At 52.9% G+C, this 18,124-nt stretch overlaps 1 protein-coding gene across 1 annotated transcript; it reads right to left on the bottom strand.

Annotated features, from left to right (window-relative positions):
* Nucleotides 1-7,787: 7,787 nt before the first annotated feature.
* Nucleotides 7,788-16,834, bottom strand: LOC144739469 (5-hydroxyisourate hydrolase-like). The gene is made up of 3 exons (XM_078622417.1): nucleotides 16,659-16,834; nucleotides 14,790-14,925; nucleotides 7,788-7,999 (listed from the first exon to the last, which is right to left on the bottom strand). Exons 1-3 carry the CDS (start codon nucleotides 16,832-16,834, stop codon nucleotides 7,910-7,912), a joined length of 402 nt encoding a protein of 133 aa, XP_078478543.1. The 3' UTR covers nucleotides 7,788-7,909.
* Nucleotides 16,835-18,124: the final 1,290 nt, after the last annotated feature.

Below are 18,124 nucleotides of genomic sequence, written 5' to 3'. Positions count from 1 at the left end.
GGTCTCTGTGTGGTGAGTCTATGGGTCTCTGTGTGGTGAGTCTATGGGTCTCTATGTGATGAGTCTATGGGTCTCTGTGTGGTGAGTCTATGGGTCTCTGTGTGATGAGTCTATGGGTCTCTGTGTGATGAGTCTATGGGTCTCTGTGTGGTGAGTCTATGGGTCTCTGTGTGGTGAGTCTATGGGTCTCTGTGTGATGAGTCTATGGGTCTCTGTGTGGTGAGTCTATGGGTCTCTGTGTGATGAGTCTATGGGTATCTGTGTGATGAGTCTATGGGTCTCTGTGTGGTGAGTCTATGGGTCTCTGTGTGGTGAGTCTATGGGTCTCTGTGTGAGTCTATGGGTCTCTGTGTGAGTCTGTGGGTCTCTGTGTGGTGAGTCTGTGGGTCTCTGTGTGGTGAGTCTATGGGTCTCTGTGTGGTGAGTCTATGGGTCTCTGTGTGGTGAGTCTATGGGTCTCTGTGTGGTGAGTCTATGGGTCTCTGTGTGAGTCTGTGGGTCTCTGTGTGGTGAGTCTGTGGGTCTCTGTGTGAATCTATGGGTCTCTGTGTGAGTCTATGAGTCTCTGTTTCAGTCTGTGTGTCTCTGTGTGAGTCTATGGGTCTCTGTGTGAGTCTATGGGTCTCTGTGTGAGTCTATCTGTGTCTCTGTGTGAGTCTATGGGTCTCTGTGTGGTGAGTCTATGGGTCTCTGTGTGAGTCTATGGGTCTCTGTGTCAGTCTGTGTGTCTCTGTGTGGTGAGTCTATGGGTCTCTGTGTGAGTCTGTGTGTCTCTGTGTGATGAGTCTATGGGTCTCTGTGTGGTGAGTCTATGGGTCTCTGTGTGATGAGTCTATGGGTCTCTGTGTGGTGAGTCTATGGGTCTCTGTGTGGTGAGTCTATGGGTCTCTGTGTGATGAGTCTATGGGTCTCTGTGTGGTGAGTCTATGGGTCTCTGTGTGATGAGTCTATGGGTCTTTGTGTGGTGAGTCTATGGGTCTCTGTGTGATGAGTCTATGGGTCTCTGTGTGGTGAGTCTATGGGTCTCTGTGTGGTGAGTCTATGGGTCTCTATGTGATGAGTCTATGGGTCTCTGTGTGGTGAGTCTATGGGTCTCTGTGTGATGAGTCTATGGGTCTCTGTGTGATGAGTCTATGGGTCTCTGTGTGGTGAGTCTATGGGTCTCTGTGTGGTGAGTCTATGGGTCTCTGTGTGATGAGTCTATGGGTCTCTGTGTGGTGAGTCTATGGGTCTCTGTGTGATGAGTCTATGGGTATCTGTGTGATGAGTCTATGGGTCTCTGTGTGGTGAGTCTATGGGTCTCTGTGTGGTGAGTCTATGGGTCTCTGTGTGAGTCTATGGGTCTCTGTGTGAGTCTGTGGGTCTCTGTGTGGTGAGTCTGTGGGTCTCTGTGTGGTGAGTCTATGGGTCTCTGTGTGGTGAGTCTATGGGTCTCTGTGTGGTGAGTCTATGGGTCTCTGTGTGGTGAGTCTATGGGTCTCTGTGTGAGTCTGTGGGTCTCTGTGTGGTGAGTCTGTGGGTCTCTGTGTGAATCTATGGGTCTCTGTGTGAGTCTATGAGTCTCTGTTTCAGTCTGTGTGTCTCTGTGTGAGTCTATGGGTCTCTGTGTGAGTCTATGGGTCTCTGTGTGAGTCTATCTGTGTCTCTGTGTGAGTCTATGGGTCTCTGTGTGGTGAGTCTATGGGTCTCTGTGTGAGTCTATGGGTCTCTGTGTCAGTCTGTGTGTCTCTGTGTGGTGAGTCTATGGGTCTCTGTGTGAGTCTGTGTGTCTCTGTGTGATGAGTCTATGGGTCTCTGTGTGAGTCTGTGTGTCTCTGTGTGGTGAGTCTATGGGTCTCTGTGTGCGTCTATGGGTCTCTGTGTGAGTCTGTGTGTCTCTGTGTGAGTCTATGGGTCTCTGTGTGAGTCTATGGGTCTCTGTGTGAGTCTATGGGTCTCTGTGTGAGTCTATCTGTGTCTCTGTGTGAGTCTATGGGTCTCTGTGTGGTGAGTCTATGGGTCTCTGTGTGAGTCTATGGGTCTCTGTGTGAGTCTGTGTGTCTCTGTGTGGTGAGTCTATGGGTCTCTGTGTGAGTCTGTGTGTCTCTGTGTGATGAGTCTATGGGTCTCTGTGTGAGTCTATGAGTCTCTGTGTGAGTCTATGAGTCTCTGTGTGAGTCTATGAGTCTCTGTGTGAGTCTATGAGTCTCTGTGTGAGTCTGTGGGTCTCTGTGTGAGTCTATGAGTCTCTGTGTGAGTCTATGAGTCTCTGTGTGAGTCTATGAGTCTCTGTGTGAGTCTATGAGTCTCTGTGTGAGTCTGTGTGTCTCTGTGTGGTGAGTCTATGAGTCTCTGTGTGAGTCTATGAGTCTCTGTGTGAGTCTATGAGTCTCTGTGTGAGTCTATGGGTCTCTGTGTGGTGAGTTTATGGGTCTCTGTGTGAGTCTATGGGTCTCTGTGTGGTGAGTCTATGGGTCTCTGTGTGAGTCTATGGGTCTCTGTGTGAGTCTGTGGGTCTCTGTGCGAGTCTGTGTGTCTCTGTGTGGTGAGTCTATGTGTCTCTGTGTGAGTCTATGGGTCTCTGTGTGAGTCTGTGGGTCTCTGTGTGGTGAGTCTATGGGTCTCTGTGTGAGTCTATGGGTCTCTGTGTGAGTCTATGGGTCTCTGTGTGAGTCTATGGGTCTCTGTGTGGTGAGCCTATGGGTCTCTGTGTGATGAGTCTATGGGTCTCTGTGTGGTGAGTCTATGGGTCTCTGTGTGGTGAGTCTATGGGTCTCTGTGTGGTGAGTCTATGGGTCTCTGTGTGATGAGTCTATGGGTCTCTGTGTGATGAGTCTATGGGTCTCTGTGTGGTGAGTCTATGGGTCTCTGTGTGATGAGTCTATGGGTCTCTGTGTGGTGAGTCTATGGGTCTCTGTGTGATGAGTCTATGGGTATCTGTGTGATGAGTCTATGGGTCTCTGTGTGGTGAGTCTATGGGTCTCTGTGTGGTGAGTCTATGGGTCTCTGTGTGAGTCTATGGGTCTCTGTGTGAGTCTGTGGGTCTCTGTGTGGTGAGTCTGTGGGTCTCTGTGTGGTGAGTCTATGGGTCTCTGTGTGGTGAGTCTATGGGTCTCTGTGTGGTGAGTCTATGGGTCTCTGTGTGGTGAGTCTATGGGTCTCTGTGTGAGTCTGTGGGTCTCTGTGTGGTGAGTCTGTGGGTCTCTGTGTGAATCTATGGGTCTCTGTGTGAGTCTATGAGTCTCTGTTTCAGTCTGTGTGTCTCTGTGTGAGTCTATGGGTCTCTGTGTGAGTCTATGGGTCTCTGTGTGAGTCTATCTGTGTCTCTGTGTGAGTCTATGGGTCTCTGTGTGGTGAGTCTATGGGTCTCTGTGTGAGTCTATGGGTCTCTGTGTCAGTCTGTGTGTCTCTGTGTGGTGAGTCTATGGGTCTCTGTGTGAGTCTGTGTGTCTCTGTGTGATGAGTCTATGGGTCTCTGTGTGAGTCTGTGTGTCTCTGTGTGGTGAGTCTATGGGTCTCTGTGTGCGTCTATGGGTCTCTGTGTGAGTCTGTGTGTCTCTGTGTGAGTCTATGGGTCTCTGTGTGAGTCTATGGGTCTCTGTGTGAGTCTATGGGTCTCTGTGTGAGTCTATCTGTGTCTCTGTGTGAGTCTATGGGTCTCTGTGTGGTGAGTCTATGGGTCTCTGTGTGAGTCTATGGGTCTCTGTGTGAGTCTGTGTGTCTCTGTGTGGTGAGTCTATGGGTCTCTGTGTGAGTCTGTGTGTCTCTGTGTGATGAGTCTATGGGTCTCTGTGTGAGTCTATGAGTCTCTGTGTGAGTCTATGAGTCTCTGTGTGAGTCTATGAGTCTCTGTGTGAGTCTATGAGTCTCTGTGTGAGTCTGTGGGTCTCTGTGTGAGTCTATGAGTCTCTGTGTGAGTCTATGAGTCTCTGTGTGAGTCTATGAGTCTCTGTGTGAGTCTATGAGTCTCTGTGTGAGTCTGTGTGTCTCTGTGTGGTGAGTCTATGAGTCTCTGTGTGAGTCTATGAGTCTCTGTGTGAGTCTATGAGTCTCTGTGTGAGTCTATGGGTCTCTGTGTGGTGAGTTTATGGGTCTCTGTGTGAGTCTATGGGTCTCTGTGTGGTGAGTCTATGGGTCTCTGTGTGAGTCTATGGGTCTCTGTGTGAGTCTGTGGGTCTCTGTGCGAGTCTGTGTGTCTCTGTGTGGTGAGTCTATGTGTCTCTGTGTGAGTCTATGGGTCTCTGTGTGAGTCTGTGGGTCTCTGTGTGGTGAGTCTATGGGTCTCTGTGTGAGTCTATGGGTCTCTGTGTGAGTCTATGGGTCTCTGTGTGAGTCTATGGGTCTCTGTGTGGTGAGCCTATGGGTCTCTGTGTGATGAGTCTATGGGTCTCTGTGTGGTGAGTCTATGGGTCTCTGTGTGGTGAGTCTATGGGTCTCTGTGTGAGTCTATGGGTCTCTGTGTGAGTCTGTGGGTCTCTGTGTGGTGAGTCTGTGGGTCTCTGTGTGAATCTATGGGTCTCTGTGTGAGTATATTTATTCTGTTTCAGTCTGTGTGTCTCTGTGTGAGTCTATGGGTCTCTGTGTGAGTCTATGTGTGTCTCTGTGTGAGTCTATGGGTCTCTGTGTGGTGAGTCTATGGGTCTCTGTGTGAGTCTATGGGTCTCTGTGTGAGTCTGTGTGTCTCTGTGTGGTGAGTCTATGGGTCTCTGTGTGAGTCTGTGTGTCTCTGTGTGATGAGTCTATGGGTCTCTGTGTGAGTCTGTGTGTCTCTGTGTGGTGAGTCTATGGGTCTCTGTGTGAGTCTATGGGTCTCTGTGTGAGTCTGTGTGTCTCTGTGTGAGTCTATGTGTCTCTGTGTGATGAGTCTATGGGTCTCTGTGTGAGTCTATGAGTCTCTGTGTGAGTCTATGAGTCTCTATGTGAGTCTATGAGTCTCTGTGTGAGTCTATGAGTCTCTGTGTGAGTCTATGGGTCTCTGTGTGAGTCTATGAGTCTCTGTGTGAGTCTATGAGTCTCTGTGTGAGTCTGTGTGTCTCTGTGTGGTGAGTCTATGAGTCTCTGTGTGAGTCTATGAGTCTCTGTGTGAGTCTATGAGTCTCTGTGTGAGTCTATGGGTCTCTGTGTGGTGAGTATATGGGTCTCTGTGTGAGTCTATGGGTCTCTGTGTGGTGAGGCTATGGGTCTCTGTGTGAGTCTATGGGTCTCTGTGTGAGTCTGTAGGTCTCTGTGCGAGTCTGTGTGTCTCTGTGTGGTGAGTCTATGTGTCTCTGTGTGAGTCTATGGGTCTCTGTGTGGTGAGTCTATGGGTCTCTGTGTGAGTCTATGGGTCTCTGTATGAGTCTGTGTGTCTCTGTGTGGTGAGTCTATGGGTCTCTGTGTGAGTCTGTGTGTCTCTGTGTGATGAGTCTATGGGTCTCTGTGTGAGACTGTGTGTCTCTGTGTGGTAAGTCTATGGGTCTCTGTGTGAGTCTATGGGTCTCTGTGTGAGTCTGTGTGTCTCTGTGTGAGTCTATGTGTCTCTGTGTGATGAGTCTATGGGTCTCTGTGTGAGTCTATGAGTCTCTGTGTGATTCTATGAGTCTCTATGTGAGTCTATGAGTCTCTGTGTGAGTCTATGAGTCCCTGTGTGAGTCTATGGGTCTCTGTGTGAGTCTATGAGTCTCTGTGTGAGTCTATGGGTCTCTGTGTGGTGAGTATATGGGTCTCTGTGTGAGTCTATGGGTCTCTGTGTGGTGAGTCTATGGGTCTCTGTGTGAGTCTATGGGTCTCTGTGTGAGTCTGTGGGTCTCTGTGCGAGTCTGTGTGTCTCTGTGTGGTGAGTCTATGAGTCTCTGTGTGAGTCTATGAGTCTCTGTGTGAGTCTATGAGTCTCTGTGTGAGTCTATGGGTCTCTGTGTGGTGAGTATATGGGTCTCTGTGTGAGTATATGGGTCTCTGTGTGGTGAGTCTATGGGTCTCTGTGTGAGTCTATGGGTCTCTGTGTGAGTCTGTGGGTCTCTGTGCGAGTCTGTGTGTCTCTGTGTGGTGAGTCTATGTGTCTCTGTGTGAGTCTATGGGTCTCTGTGTGAGTCTGTGGGTCTCTGTGTGGTGAGTCTATGGGTCTCTGTGTGAGTCTATGGGTCTCTGTGTGAGTCTATGGGTCTCTGTGTGAGTCTATGGGTCTCTGTGTGAGTCTATGTGTCTCTGTGTGGTGAGTCTATGGGTCTCTGTGTGATGAGTCTATGGGTCTCTGTGTGATGAGTCTATGGGTCTCTGTGTGATGAGTCTATGGGTCTCTGTGTGAGTCTATGGGTCTCTGTGTGATGAGTCTATGGGTCTCTGTGTGAGTCTATGGGTCTCTGTGTGATGAGTCTATGGGTCTCTGTGTGAGTCTATGGGTCTCTGTGTGATGAGTCTATGGGTCTCTGTGTGAGTCTATGGGTCTCTGTGTGATGAGTCTATGGGTCTCTGTGTGAGTCAATGGGTCTCTGTGTGAGTCTATGGGTCTCTGTGTGAGTCTGTGTGTCTCTGTGTGGTGAGTCTATGGGTCTCTGTGTGAGTCTATGGGTCTCTGTGTGAGTCTGTGTGTCTCTGTGTGATGAGTCTATGGGTCTCTGTGTGAGTCTGTGTGTCTCTGTGTGAGTCTGTGTGTCTCTATGTGGTGAGTCTATGTGTCTCTGTGTGAGTCTATGGGTCTCTGTGTGAGTCTATGTGTCTCTGTGTGAGTCTGTGTGTTTCTGTGTGGTGAGTCTATGTGTCTCTGTGTGAGTCTATGGGTCTCTGTGTGAGTCTATGTGTCTCTGTGTGAGTCTATGGGTCTCTGTGTGAGTCTATGGGTCTCTGTGTGAGTCTATGTGTCTCTGTGTGAGTCTGTGTGTCTCTGTGTGGTGAGTCTATGTGTCTCTGTGTGAGTCTATGTGTCTCTGTGTGAGTCTATGGGTCTCTGTGTGAGTCTATGTGTCTCTGTGTGAGTCTGTGTGTCTCTGTGTGGTGAGTCTATGTGTCTCTGTGTGAGTCTATGGGTCTCTGTGTGAGTCTATGTGTCTCTGTGTGAGTCTGTGTGTCTCTGTGTGGTGAGTCTATGTGTCTCTGTGTGAGTCTATGGGTCTCTGTGTGAGTCTATGTGTCTCTGTGTGAGTCTATGGGTCTCTGTGTGAGTCTATGGGTCTCTGTGTGAGTCTATGTGTCTCTGTGTGAGTCTGTGTGTCTCTGTGTGGTGAGTCTATGTATCTCTGTGTGAGTCTATGGGTCTCTGTGTGAGTCTATGGGTCTCTGTGTGAGTCTATGGGTCTCTGTGTGAGTCTATGGGTCTCTGTGTTAGTCTGTGTCTCTGTGTGGTGAGTCTATGTGTCTCTGTGTGAGTCTATGGGTCTCTGTGTGAGTCTGTGTGTCTCTGTGTGAGTCTATGGGTCTCTGTGTGAGTCTATGGGTCTCTGCGTGAGTCTATGGGTCTCTGTGTGAGTCTGTGTGTCTCTGTGTGAGTCTGTGTGTCTCTGTGTGGTGAGTCTATGTGTCTCTGTGTGAGTCTATGTGTCTCTGTGTGAGTCTGTGTTTGTGTTGAACTTCTTTCACACCGTACGTTGCAAACCGTGCTAATTGGAGGTGCGGAGGAAGTCCGACATTCTAATCACAACAAAGTTTCTCAGGGTTGGGTAGGAATTGGTCCGATATGATATTCCGTCAGATTAGGCCCCAAAAAATACCAAAGGTCTCGTTGAATGGAGGTCAAATTTTAAATATATCTATATACGTCACGTTACACACAGGTCAGCTCGGGTCAAATGTCATGGCGAGGTGAAATATTGGTGAGGAGTGAGGCAAATCAGACGTGTGTGTGTGTGTGTGATGTTACAGGGGTGTGGGTCAGGTGAAGGTCACGTGGGGTGAGGCCAGGTTGAGGCAAGGTGAGGTCAGGTTGAGGTCAGGTGAGGCCAGGTGAGGTCAGGTGAGGTCAGGTGCCCCGGTAGGTACAGTAGGAGTAGGGGCTCAGCAGAAGCGGCACGTGGAGGTGGAGACCCGGGCCAGACACCGTGAACACCACCTAGACACACACACACACACAGACACACACACAGACACACACACACACACAGGCACACACACAGACACACACACACACAGTTACACACACACATACACACACACAGACACACACACACACACAGACACACACACACACAGACACACACACACACACACATAGACACAGACACACACACACACACAGACACACACACACAGAGACACACACACACACACATAGACACAGACACACACACACACCCAGACACACACACACACACACAGACACACACACACACAGACACACACACACACATACACACACACACACAACAACAACAACCGCCATTCGCCACTAAGTGGCGGTGACGTCACCACGACGCTTGTGCCAGGCCATGTGCACCCTGAGGCCACGTGAAGTGTCGAACGCCCGCTGGCAGGAGGTCACGGGGCAGACCCAGGTGCCACGGGTCGACTGACCGAGATGACCGAGATGACTGGCTGATGCACCACCTGTGCCCCCTACTGTGCCAACTTGCTGTGCTTTAGCCACCCGGCGCTCCGCTCGTTGTTGTGAGCGTCGCTCCTCCGCCCTCCGTTGTTGTTGGAGGGCGACTGCCTCCAACTGCCCAGTAGCGTCCTTCACGAGCCTCCTCCACTGAGGCCGATCTTGACACCGCTGGTACCAGTCATCGGCAAGTCCACTCAGCTCCACGTCCTTCTGTACCACATCACTCCATCTCTTCTCTAGCCCGTGCCGCGCCCGTTGAGCCCCCTCGATCCGGCCGAACAAAAGCTGTTTAGGCATGCGGTGGCTGGGCATGCGGGCTACATGACCCAGCCAACGCAGCCTTGCCTGCCGGAGGAGCTCACTGATGGGACTTTGCCCAGATCTTTCAAGGACTTGTGAGCTCCTCACACAATCCAGCCAGGTTAAACCCAGGATGGATCGTAGGCAGGCCAGCCTAAATGTTTCCAACCGGCGAAGATGCTCCACTAGGGGGGTCCACGTTTCGTAAGCGTAGAGAAGGGAGGGAATGATCGTGGCCGAGAAGACCTGAAGCTTCGTGCGGAGCGACAGACCAGGTAGCTTCCACACAGCGTGTGGAAGCTATTGCCGCTCGACTGATTCGGAGTGAGACCTCTGCTGATAAACTGGAGCCGGTCATAAGCACACTGCCCAGGTATGGGAAACTCTCCACTCTCTCCACAACTGCCCCATCACCGATTGGGAGATGTGGGGGTGGAGTGCCCGATGGTACAAAATACCCAGGCAGGTATTTTGTACAGATACACAACAACAACAACAACCGCCATTCGCCACTAAGTGGCGGTGACGTCACCACGACGCTTGTGCCAGGCCATGTGCACCCTGAGGCCACGTGAAGTGTCGAACGCCCGCTGGCAGGAGGTCACGGGGCAGACCCAGGTGCCACGGGTCGACTGACCGAGATGACCGAGATGACTGGCTGATGCACCACCTGTGCCCCCTACTGTGCCAACTTGCTGTGCTTTAGCCACCCAGCGCTCCGCTCGTTGTTGTGAGCGTCGCTCCTCCGCCCTCCGTTGTTGTTGGAGGGCGACTGCCTCCAACTGCCCAGTAGCGTCCTTCACGAGCCTCCTCCACTGAGGCCGATCTTGACACCGCTGGTACCAGTCATCGGCAAGTCCACTCAGCTCCACGTCCTCCTGTACCACATCACTCCATCTCTTCTCTAGCCCGTGCCGCGCCCGTTTAGCCCCCTCGATCCGGCCGAACAAAAGCTGTTTAGGCATGCGATGGCTGGGCATGCGGGCTACATGATCCAGCCAACGCAGCCTTGCCTGCCGGAGGAGCTCACTGATGGGACTTTGCCCAGATCTTTCAAGGACTTGTGAGCTCCTCACACAATCCAGCCTGGTTAAACCCATGATGGATCGTAGGCAGGCCAGCCTAAATGTTTCCAACCGGCGAAGATGCTCCACTAGGGGGGTCCACGTTTCGCAAGCGTAGAGAAGGGAGGGAATGACCGTGGCCGAGAAGACCTGAAGCTTCGTGCGGAGCGACAGACCAGGTAGCTTCCACACAGCGTTACGCAACCGATGAAAAGATATTGCCGCTCGACTGATTCGGAGTGAGACCTCTGCTGATAAACTGGAGCCGGTCATAAGCACACTGCCCAGGTATGGGAAACTCTCCACTCTCTCCACAACTGCCCCATCACCGATTGGGAGTTGTGGGGGTGGAGTGCCCGATGGTACAAAATACCCAGGCAGGTGCCTAGTTTTGGTGGGGCTGATGGTAAGGCCCCACCTCTTAGTGGCACGCTCCAGTCTCAGCAGCAGCGTCTCCAACTCCTCTTCTGAATGAGCAGCTATTACCAAATCATCGGCATACATAACGTGGTTGACCAATAGGGAGCCATCCCTTGATCGCACCCGGGCGTCGATCAGCCTCCCATTATATCTGTACCAAATGGTAATTCCCCCGGTACAGCTATTGAAGGCTTCACGAACTACGCAGTCGAAATAGATGTTAAATAATGTGGGAGCCAGAGGACATCCCTGTCGCACCCCAAGGTGTACAGGGAAAGGCTCCGACTCCCGGCCACGTAGTTTTACCCGGGCCCGCTCACCATCATGAAGGTCCTTAATGATCGTGAGCAGAGGGTCAGGGACTCCGAAAGCACGAAGAACAACCCAGAGCCCAGTCCTACTGATGGTATCATAGGCCTTGACCAGGTCAATAAAGCAGAGATGTAGGTCTTTTTGGAATTCCCTACACCTCTGCTGTAGCAGACGGACAGAAAATATGGCATCTGTGCAGGACCGCCCTTTCCTGAAACCGCATTGGGGCTCCGCAAGCCTCTCCTCAGCGTGCCTAGCAAGGCGATGTTGAATAATCCTTGCCAGGACCTTACCCGGCACACTGAGGAGTGAGATGCCCCTGTAGTTGTTACAGTCGGTACGGTCCCCCTTCTTAAAGAGGGGGACCACCAGGGCATCCTTCCAGTCCTGCGGAACCCGTCCAGTGGTCCAGACTGTTGTTATGATGTCATATAGGGCAGTCTGTGCACAAACGCCACCCTCCCTCAGCATTTCGCTTGGGAGATCATCTCTGCCCGGTGCCTTCCCTGGTCTCAGACTCCGGATCGCCCTCAGTACTTCCTCAACAGCTGGCACCTCAGCCAGCCACTCACAGGGGGTGACCTCTTCCAATATTTGAGGCACCGCAGCCTCAGCAGGGTTATCCCCACTTTGTGCCATGATGTTTTCCTGGCTGAGAGATTTTCCCTCCCCCAGGACCTCACAGAAATGCTCAGCAAATCTGCAAACCTGTTCCTGGGGGTCGGAGATTGGATCACCGTTTTTTCCTCTAATGATGGTAATAGGTGTGGCGCTGCAGGTTACTTTTTGATGGAATTAAATAGTGATTTGTGATCGCGGGCCACTGAGGCAGACTCCATCTCCTCAGCAACCCGCGACCACCACCCATCCTTACAGCGCCTTACGGCTCTCCGAACCTCCGAGCGAAGGCTGCGGTAAACCTCCTCATTCTCTGACGTGGGATGCTGTAGGCGATGAGAGTGGGCCTGTCGCTTTTTCTCAATTAACCTGAACACCTCCTCCGTCAGCCAGGGTTTCTGGGGAGGTCTGGACCGCGTACCCAAAGCAGCCATTGCAGCTGCATGAGTCACAGTCTTAAACCTCGCCCATTTACCCTCGACATCAGGTGGAGTGGGGGACGATGCCAACCCCAGCTGCAAGCGATGATGAAATTCTCGCTTGCAACTTTCATCAGCTAACTGAGACCAGGCCACTTTTGGTTGGAATGGGATCCTGGGTGTACACCCACCACCGGAGTGGAAGAATGGCAGGCGCATCTTACAGATGACTAGTCGATGGTCAGAGGGCAGATCAGCTCCACGGTAGGTCCTGGTGTCAAGGACATGGGCTCGCATCCGCTGGTCCGTCACTATGTAGTCCAGCAGATGTTCTTGCTTGGACCCGGCATGTATCCATGATGTTGTGTGGATGCGCCGATGCCGGAAGAGCGTGTTGGTAATTACAAGCCCATGGGCTGCACAAAAATCTAGCAGCCTCCTACCGTTATTATTGAGCTGATCTGGCCCATGCCTTCCAATCACTCCAGACCAGGTGTCAGCATCATGACCAACTCGGGCATTGAAGTCACCCAACAAGATGACTCTGTCCCGAGTGGCCACTTTAGCCAGCACCTGTGACAGGAGGTCATAGAAAGCATCTGACTCATCGGCTTTGCCTGCATCCCTCCACGGATGTTCGTCTTCGGTGGGGGCATAAGTAACCACGACCACCACTCCTCGCCTCTGGTTGATGGGAAGGCGAGCCCAAAGTATCCTGGGGCTTACAGCTTCCCACACCTCACCGCCACGCTCCCACGCCCCCTTCATTCTTTTGTTCAGAAGAAGAGCCACACCCTGTTGTTTGGCAGTCTCCTGCCCCGAGTAGAGGACTGTCCACCCCTCATGGTGGCAGGAGCCAGAACCGGTCCACCGGACCTCCTGAATGCCGCAGAGATCCAGGCGGTACCGGTCCAGCTCCCGACAGAGGAGTGGCAGCCTCTCCTCCGCAGTGAGCGTTCGAACATTCCACGTGGCCATCCGCAATGGTTTTTCGTTGTTTCTGGAGGAGCCCCGAGGGTGAAAATTCAATCTCCTGGCTCCGCCAAATGGGGTTTGGCCAGGAGACGTCATAAAAGCCTGACCCCCCGGGGCCTCCGGCACAAGCTTATTAATTACAGGTTTATGTTTAATTCGTAGTTTAGTGGTGGTCAATTGAAGGTGGAGGGGTTACCAGCCCCTCGCACCCGTCCAGAGCCCCCGTTTAGCCGCTGTGGTGGTCACAGACGCCATGAGGGGAGAGGCCAATGGGCATTGGCCCTCCCCCCACAGCACTGCCCACGACAGTGTTGCCCGTCCGGCACCGCGAGGAGGTAGGAGGTTGTTTTGCCGGACAATACACACACACACAGACACACACACAGACACACACAGACAGACACACACAGACACACACACATACACACACAGACACACACAGACACACACACAGACACACACAGACACACACAGACACAGACACACAGACACACACACACAGACACACAGACACACAGACTCACATAGAGACCCATAGACTCACACAGAGACCCATAGACTCACACAGAGACCCATAGACTCACACAGAGACCCATAGACTCACACAGAGACCCATAGACTCACACAGAGACCCATAGACTCACAGAGACCCGTAGACTCACGCAGAGACCCATAGACTCACACAGAGACCCGTAGACTCACAGAGACCCATAGACTCACACAGAGACCCATAGACTCACACAGAGACCCATAGACTCACACAGAGACCCATAGACTCACAGAGACCCATAGACTCACACAGAGACCCATAGACTCACACAGAGACCCGTAGACTCACACAGAGACCCATAGACTCACCAAACAGAGATCCATAGACTCACACAGAGACCCACAGACTCACACAGAGACCCATAGACTCATCAAACAGAGACCCAAAGACTCATCAAACAAAGACCCATAGACTCACACAGAGACACATAGACTCACACAGAGACCCATACATTCACGCAGAGGCCCACAGACTCACACAGAGACCCATAGACTCACACAGAGACCCACAGACTCACGCAGAGATCCATAGACTCACACAGAGACCCACAGACTCACACAGAGACCCATACACTCACACAGAGACCCATAGACTCACACAGAGACCCATAGATTCACACAGAAACTCACACAGAGACCCGTAGACTCACAAAGAGACTCACACAGAGACCCACAGACTCACACAGAGACCCATAGACTCACACAGAGACTCAAACAGAGACCTGTAGACTCACACAGAGACCCACAGACTCACACAGAGACCAATAGACTCACACAGAGACCCATAGACTCACACAGAGACTCACACAGAGACCCACAGACTCACACAGAGACCCATAGACTCACACAGAGACTCACACAGAGACCCGTAGACTCACACAGAGACCCATAGACTCACACAGAGACCCATAGACTCGTCACACAGACCCATAGACTCACACAGAGACCCATAGACTCACACAGAGACCCATAGACTCACACAGAGACCCATAAACTCACACAGAAAGCTACAGACTCACACAGAGACCCACAGACTCACACAGAGACCCATAGACTCACACAGAGACTCACACAGAGACCCACAGACTCACACAGAGACCCATAGACTCACACAGAGACCCATAGACTCACACAGAGACCCACAGACTCACACAGAGACCCATAGACTCACACAGAGACCCACAGACTCACACAGAGACCCATAGACTCACACAGGGACCCACAGACTCACACAGAGACACACAGACTCACACATAGACTCACACAGAGACCCACAGACTCACACAGAGACCCACAGACTCACACAGAGACTCACACAGAGACCCACAGACTCACACAGAGACACACAGACTCACACAGAGACTCACACAGAGACCCACACTCACACAGAGACCCACAGACTCACACAGAGACACACAGACTCACACAGAGACTCACACAGAGACCCACAGACTCACACAGAGACCCATAGACTCACACAGGGACCCACAGACTCACACAGAGACCCACAGACTCACACATAGACTCACACAGAGCCCCACAGACTCACACAGAGACCCACAGACTCACACAGAGACTCACACAGAGACCCACAGACTCACACAGAGACCCACAGACTCACACAGAGACCCATAGACTCACCTCCACGTAAGGGTAGAAGCTCTGCAAGCCGCACGTCTCCCAGTAGGGGGCGGTGTCGAAGCGCAGGCGATGGAGCCCCGCCCTCGGCTCCGCCCCCTTGAGGAGACCCGTGCAGCGGCCATCCTCATTGGTCACCCTGAGGAAGGTGGGGTTGGGGCCAAGCCAGAGGTCGCAACCGGGTACCCGATACCCGTACCCTACCCGATATCCGTACCCTACCCGATACCCGTACCCTACCCGATATCCGTACCCTACCCGATACCCGTACCCTACCCGATACCCATACCCTACCCGATACCCGGACACTACCCGATACCCGGACACTACCCGATACCCGTACCCTACCCGATACCCGTACCCTACCCGATATCCGTACCCTACCCGATACCCGTACCCTACCCGATACCCGGACACTACCCGATACCCGTACCCTACCCGATACCCGTACCCTACCCGATACCCGGCTACCCATACTCGATCCGATACCCATACCCTACCCGATACCCGGACACTACCCGATATCCGTACCCTACCCGATATCCGTACCCTACCCGATATCCGTACCCTACCCGATACCCGTACCCTACCTGATACCCGTACCCGATCAGATACCCGTACCCTACCCGATACCCGTACCCTACCCGATACCCGTACCCTACCCGATACCCGGCTACCCGTACTCGGCCGGGTACGGGTACGGGTAGCCACACGTGACTCACCCCAACCAATGAGTGAGAAGGCCGTGAGTCACTGGTGAGTCGCCGTTTGTCACTCGTTTCCCAACGTCTTGTCTCTTCTCACAATTCAAGTTCCTAGAATCAACCCACCCGCGCCTGCAACGTGGCTTCATCCCAGAGGTCGCAATCGGGTACCCGTACCCTACCCGATACCCGGTTGGGTACGGGTAGCCGGGTGTAGGGTAGGGTATGGGTACCCGTTTGCGACCCTGGTGCGACCGGATACGGGTAAGGAATCAAAACCCATTTGCGACCTCTGGGCCAAGCTCAAAGATCGACATCGAAAACAGCCACCGTCTCTGCGCATTATGCAGAAGAAGAAAAACCTCCCAACTGCATCGCAAATACACCATTGGTACCTCATTTGCCAGTAAAAAATATGACAATTGGTTTTTTACCCTTCTATCTGGCAACAAAACTGGCAATCTTTTTTACGAGGAGTCATGTTTGCATAGACCACAATACCTGCAGTCGGAATGCAAACAAAAAACACAATTCTGATAATGTATGCACTGTCCTTGAAGTTGATTGGTCCACACCCGAGACAGCTTTCCTTAGAGCCTAGTCTCACATGGTCCTTGAAGTTGATTGGTCCACACCCAAGACAGCTTTCCTTAGAGCCTAGTCTCACATGGTCCTTGAAGTTGATTGGTCCACACCCGAGACAGCTTTCCTTAGAGCCTAGTCTCACATGGTGTTGGACCAGATGACGCCAAAAGGCGGACAACTCAAAGACAATGCACCATCAGAGTATGAGAGCTCGGGGTAAAGCATTTACACCATTGGCACCTCATTTGTTTGGATCGATCAACTTCAAGGACAGTGCATACATTATCAGATAATTGGTTTATCCTTCTATCTGGCAACAAAACTGACACCTTTTTTACAAGGAGTCATCTTTGTTTTTTTATGCATCATGACTGCAGGTATTGTGGTCTATGCAAACATGACAGAAAAAATGGTAAAAAAAAACAATTATCATATTTTTTACTGGCAAATGAGGTACCAATGGTGTAAAAAATATAGTTTTACTCTTTTTGAACGTTTACATTTCTCCCTTGCCGCGCTAAACGCCGGCTCGTACACGAACGAAGCAGCCGCGTGATGGAGGGGGGTTCGTGGCGGCCATTACCCCTCTCCTAGCAGGGCCCAGGATGTCCCCGCGTCACCGCTGCACTCGAGCGTCACGTGCAGCCCCGACGCGGGCCTCCCACGTGACGTGTCCAGCACGTGGGTGCTGACCCCGCCCCTCCGTTGTGACGTCACCGCCGGGGCGGGGCAGCTGGGGGCTGCCTCTGACGACGTCATATCCGGCGGTTGGGGCCGTGGCACGAGCTGATGAAGGTGATGAATTAGTTCATTGCTTTGCGAATGTGTCCACTGATTCGCGGTGAGCGCTGCTGTGTCAATGTGGTGTCTACATTGCAATGTCATTTATACAGTGAAGTTATCGGATTGGTCAAATTAAGTCGCAAAACTTACAAAACGCATCAACGTTTCACATCGTCACGTCTCGTCACGTCTCTCCTCACCTCTCTCCCCGTCTCTTTTTTTTTACGATCAGTGGAAACAAGTCGGCACTTTGCTTCGTTCATCATTTCATATATTTTTTTTATCTTTGCTTTATGTAACCCCCCCCCCTCTCGCTCATTCTCCCGCTCCCTCTCCCGCTCCCTCGCCCGCTCCCTCGCCCGCTCTCTCGCCCTCTCGCCCGCCCTCTCGCTCACTCTCTCGCTCACTCTCTCGCCCACCCCCTCGCTCACTCCCTCGCTCACTCTCTCGCCCAATCCCTCGTCCACTCTCTCGCCCGCTTTCTCGCACGCTCTCTCGCTCGCTCCCTCGCTCACTCCCTCGCTCACTCCCTCGCTCGCTCTCTCGCTCACTCTCTCGCTCACTCGCTCACTCTCTCGCTCACCCTCTCGCTCACCCTCTCGCTCTCTCGCCCACTCTCTCTCTCGCTCACTCTCTCGCTCACCGCCTCACCTGTCGACGCAGCGCACTCACCCTCCCCTCCGCGGCCATCTAAAAGCAATCGCCACGCACGGAGCCGGGAGCGGTGGCCGCGTCCCTGGCTTGCCCCCTCCCCTCCCCCAGGACTCTGCCTCTAATCAGTCAGCGGCGGTCGCGTTAATGAATGCCCAGAGAGGTCAAGAGGTCAGCCCTGCAATTGGGCTTCTCTCAGACGGGGGCATAATACTGGTAGGAACCACCTGGTTCTACCAGCCCACAGGGGATTATTGTGTCCGTCCGTCCGTCGTGCATTTAAAAATGGGAGGGGTGGGGCTGGGTGGAGAGGGGAGGGTGGGGAGGGGCTGGCTGGGGAGAGTGGGGAGGGGCTGGGTGGGGAGGGGCTGGGTGGGGAGGGTGGGGCTGGGTGGTGAGGGGAGGGTGGGGTGGGACTGGGTGGGGAGGGGCTGGGTGGGAAGGGGCTAGGTGGGGAGGGTGGGGAGGGGCTGGGTGGGGAGGGTGGGGAGGGACTGGGTGGGGGGTGGGAGGGGTGGGGCTGGGTGGGGAGGGGCTGGTCACCCCGTGGTGCCCTTATAAAACTCAACGTTTCACCTACTCACGCCGGCTTGTGCCCGCCCTCACAGTCGGCCA

The sequence above is a fragment of the Lampetra planeri genome, unplaced genomic scaffold (genome assembly GCF_965212315.1).
Source record: "Lampetra planeri unplaced genomic scaffold, kcLamPlan1.2.h2 scaffold_1513, whole genome shotgun sequence".
Taxonomy (NCBI): Eukaryota; Metazoa; Chordata; class Hyperoartia; order Petromyzontiformes; family Petromyzontidae; genus Lampetra; species Lampetra planeri.
Note: the sequence above shows the minus strand (reverse complement) of the source record. Positions and strands in the feature narration are given on the sequence as shown.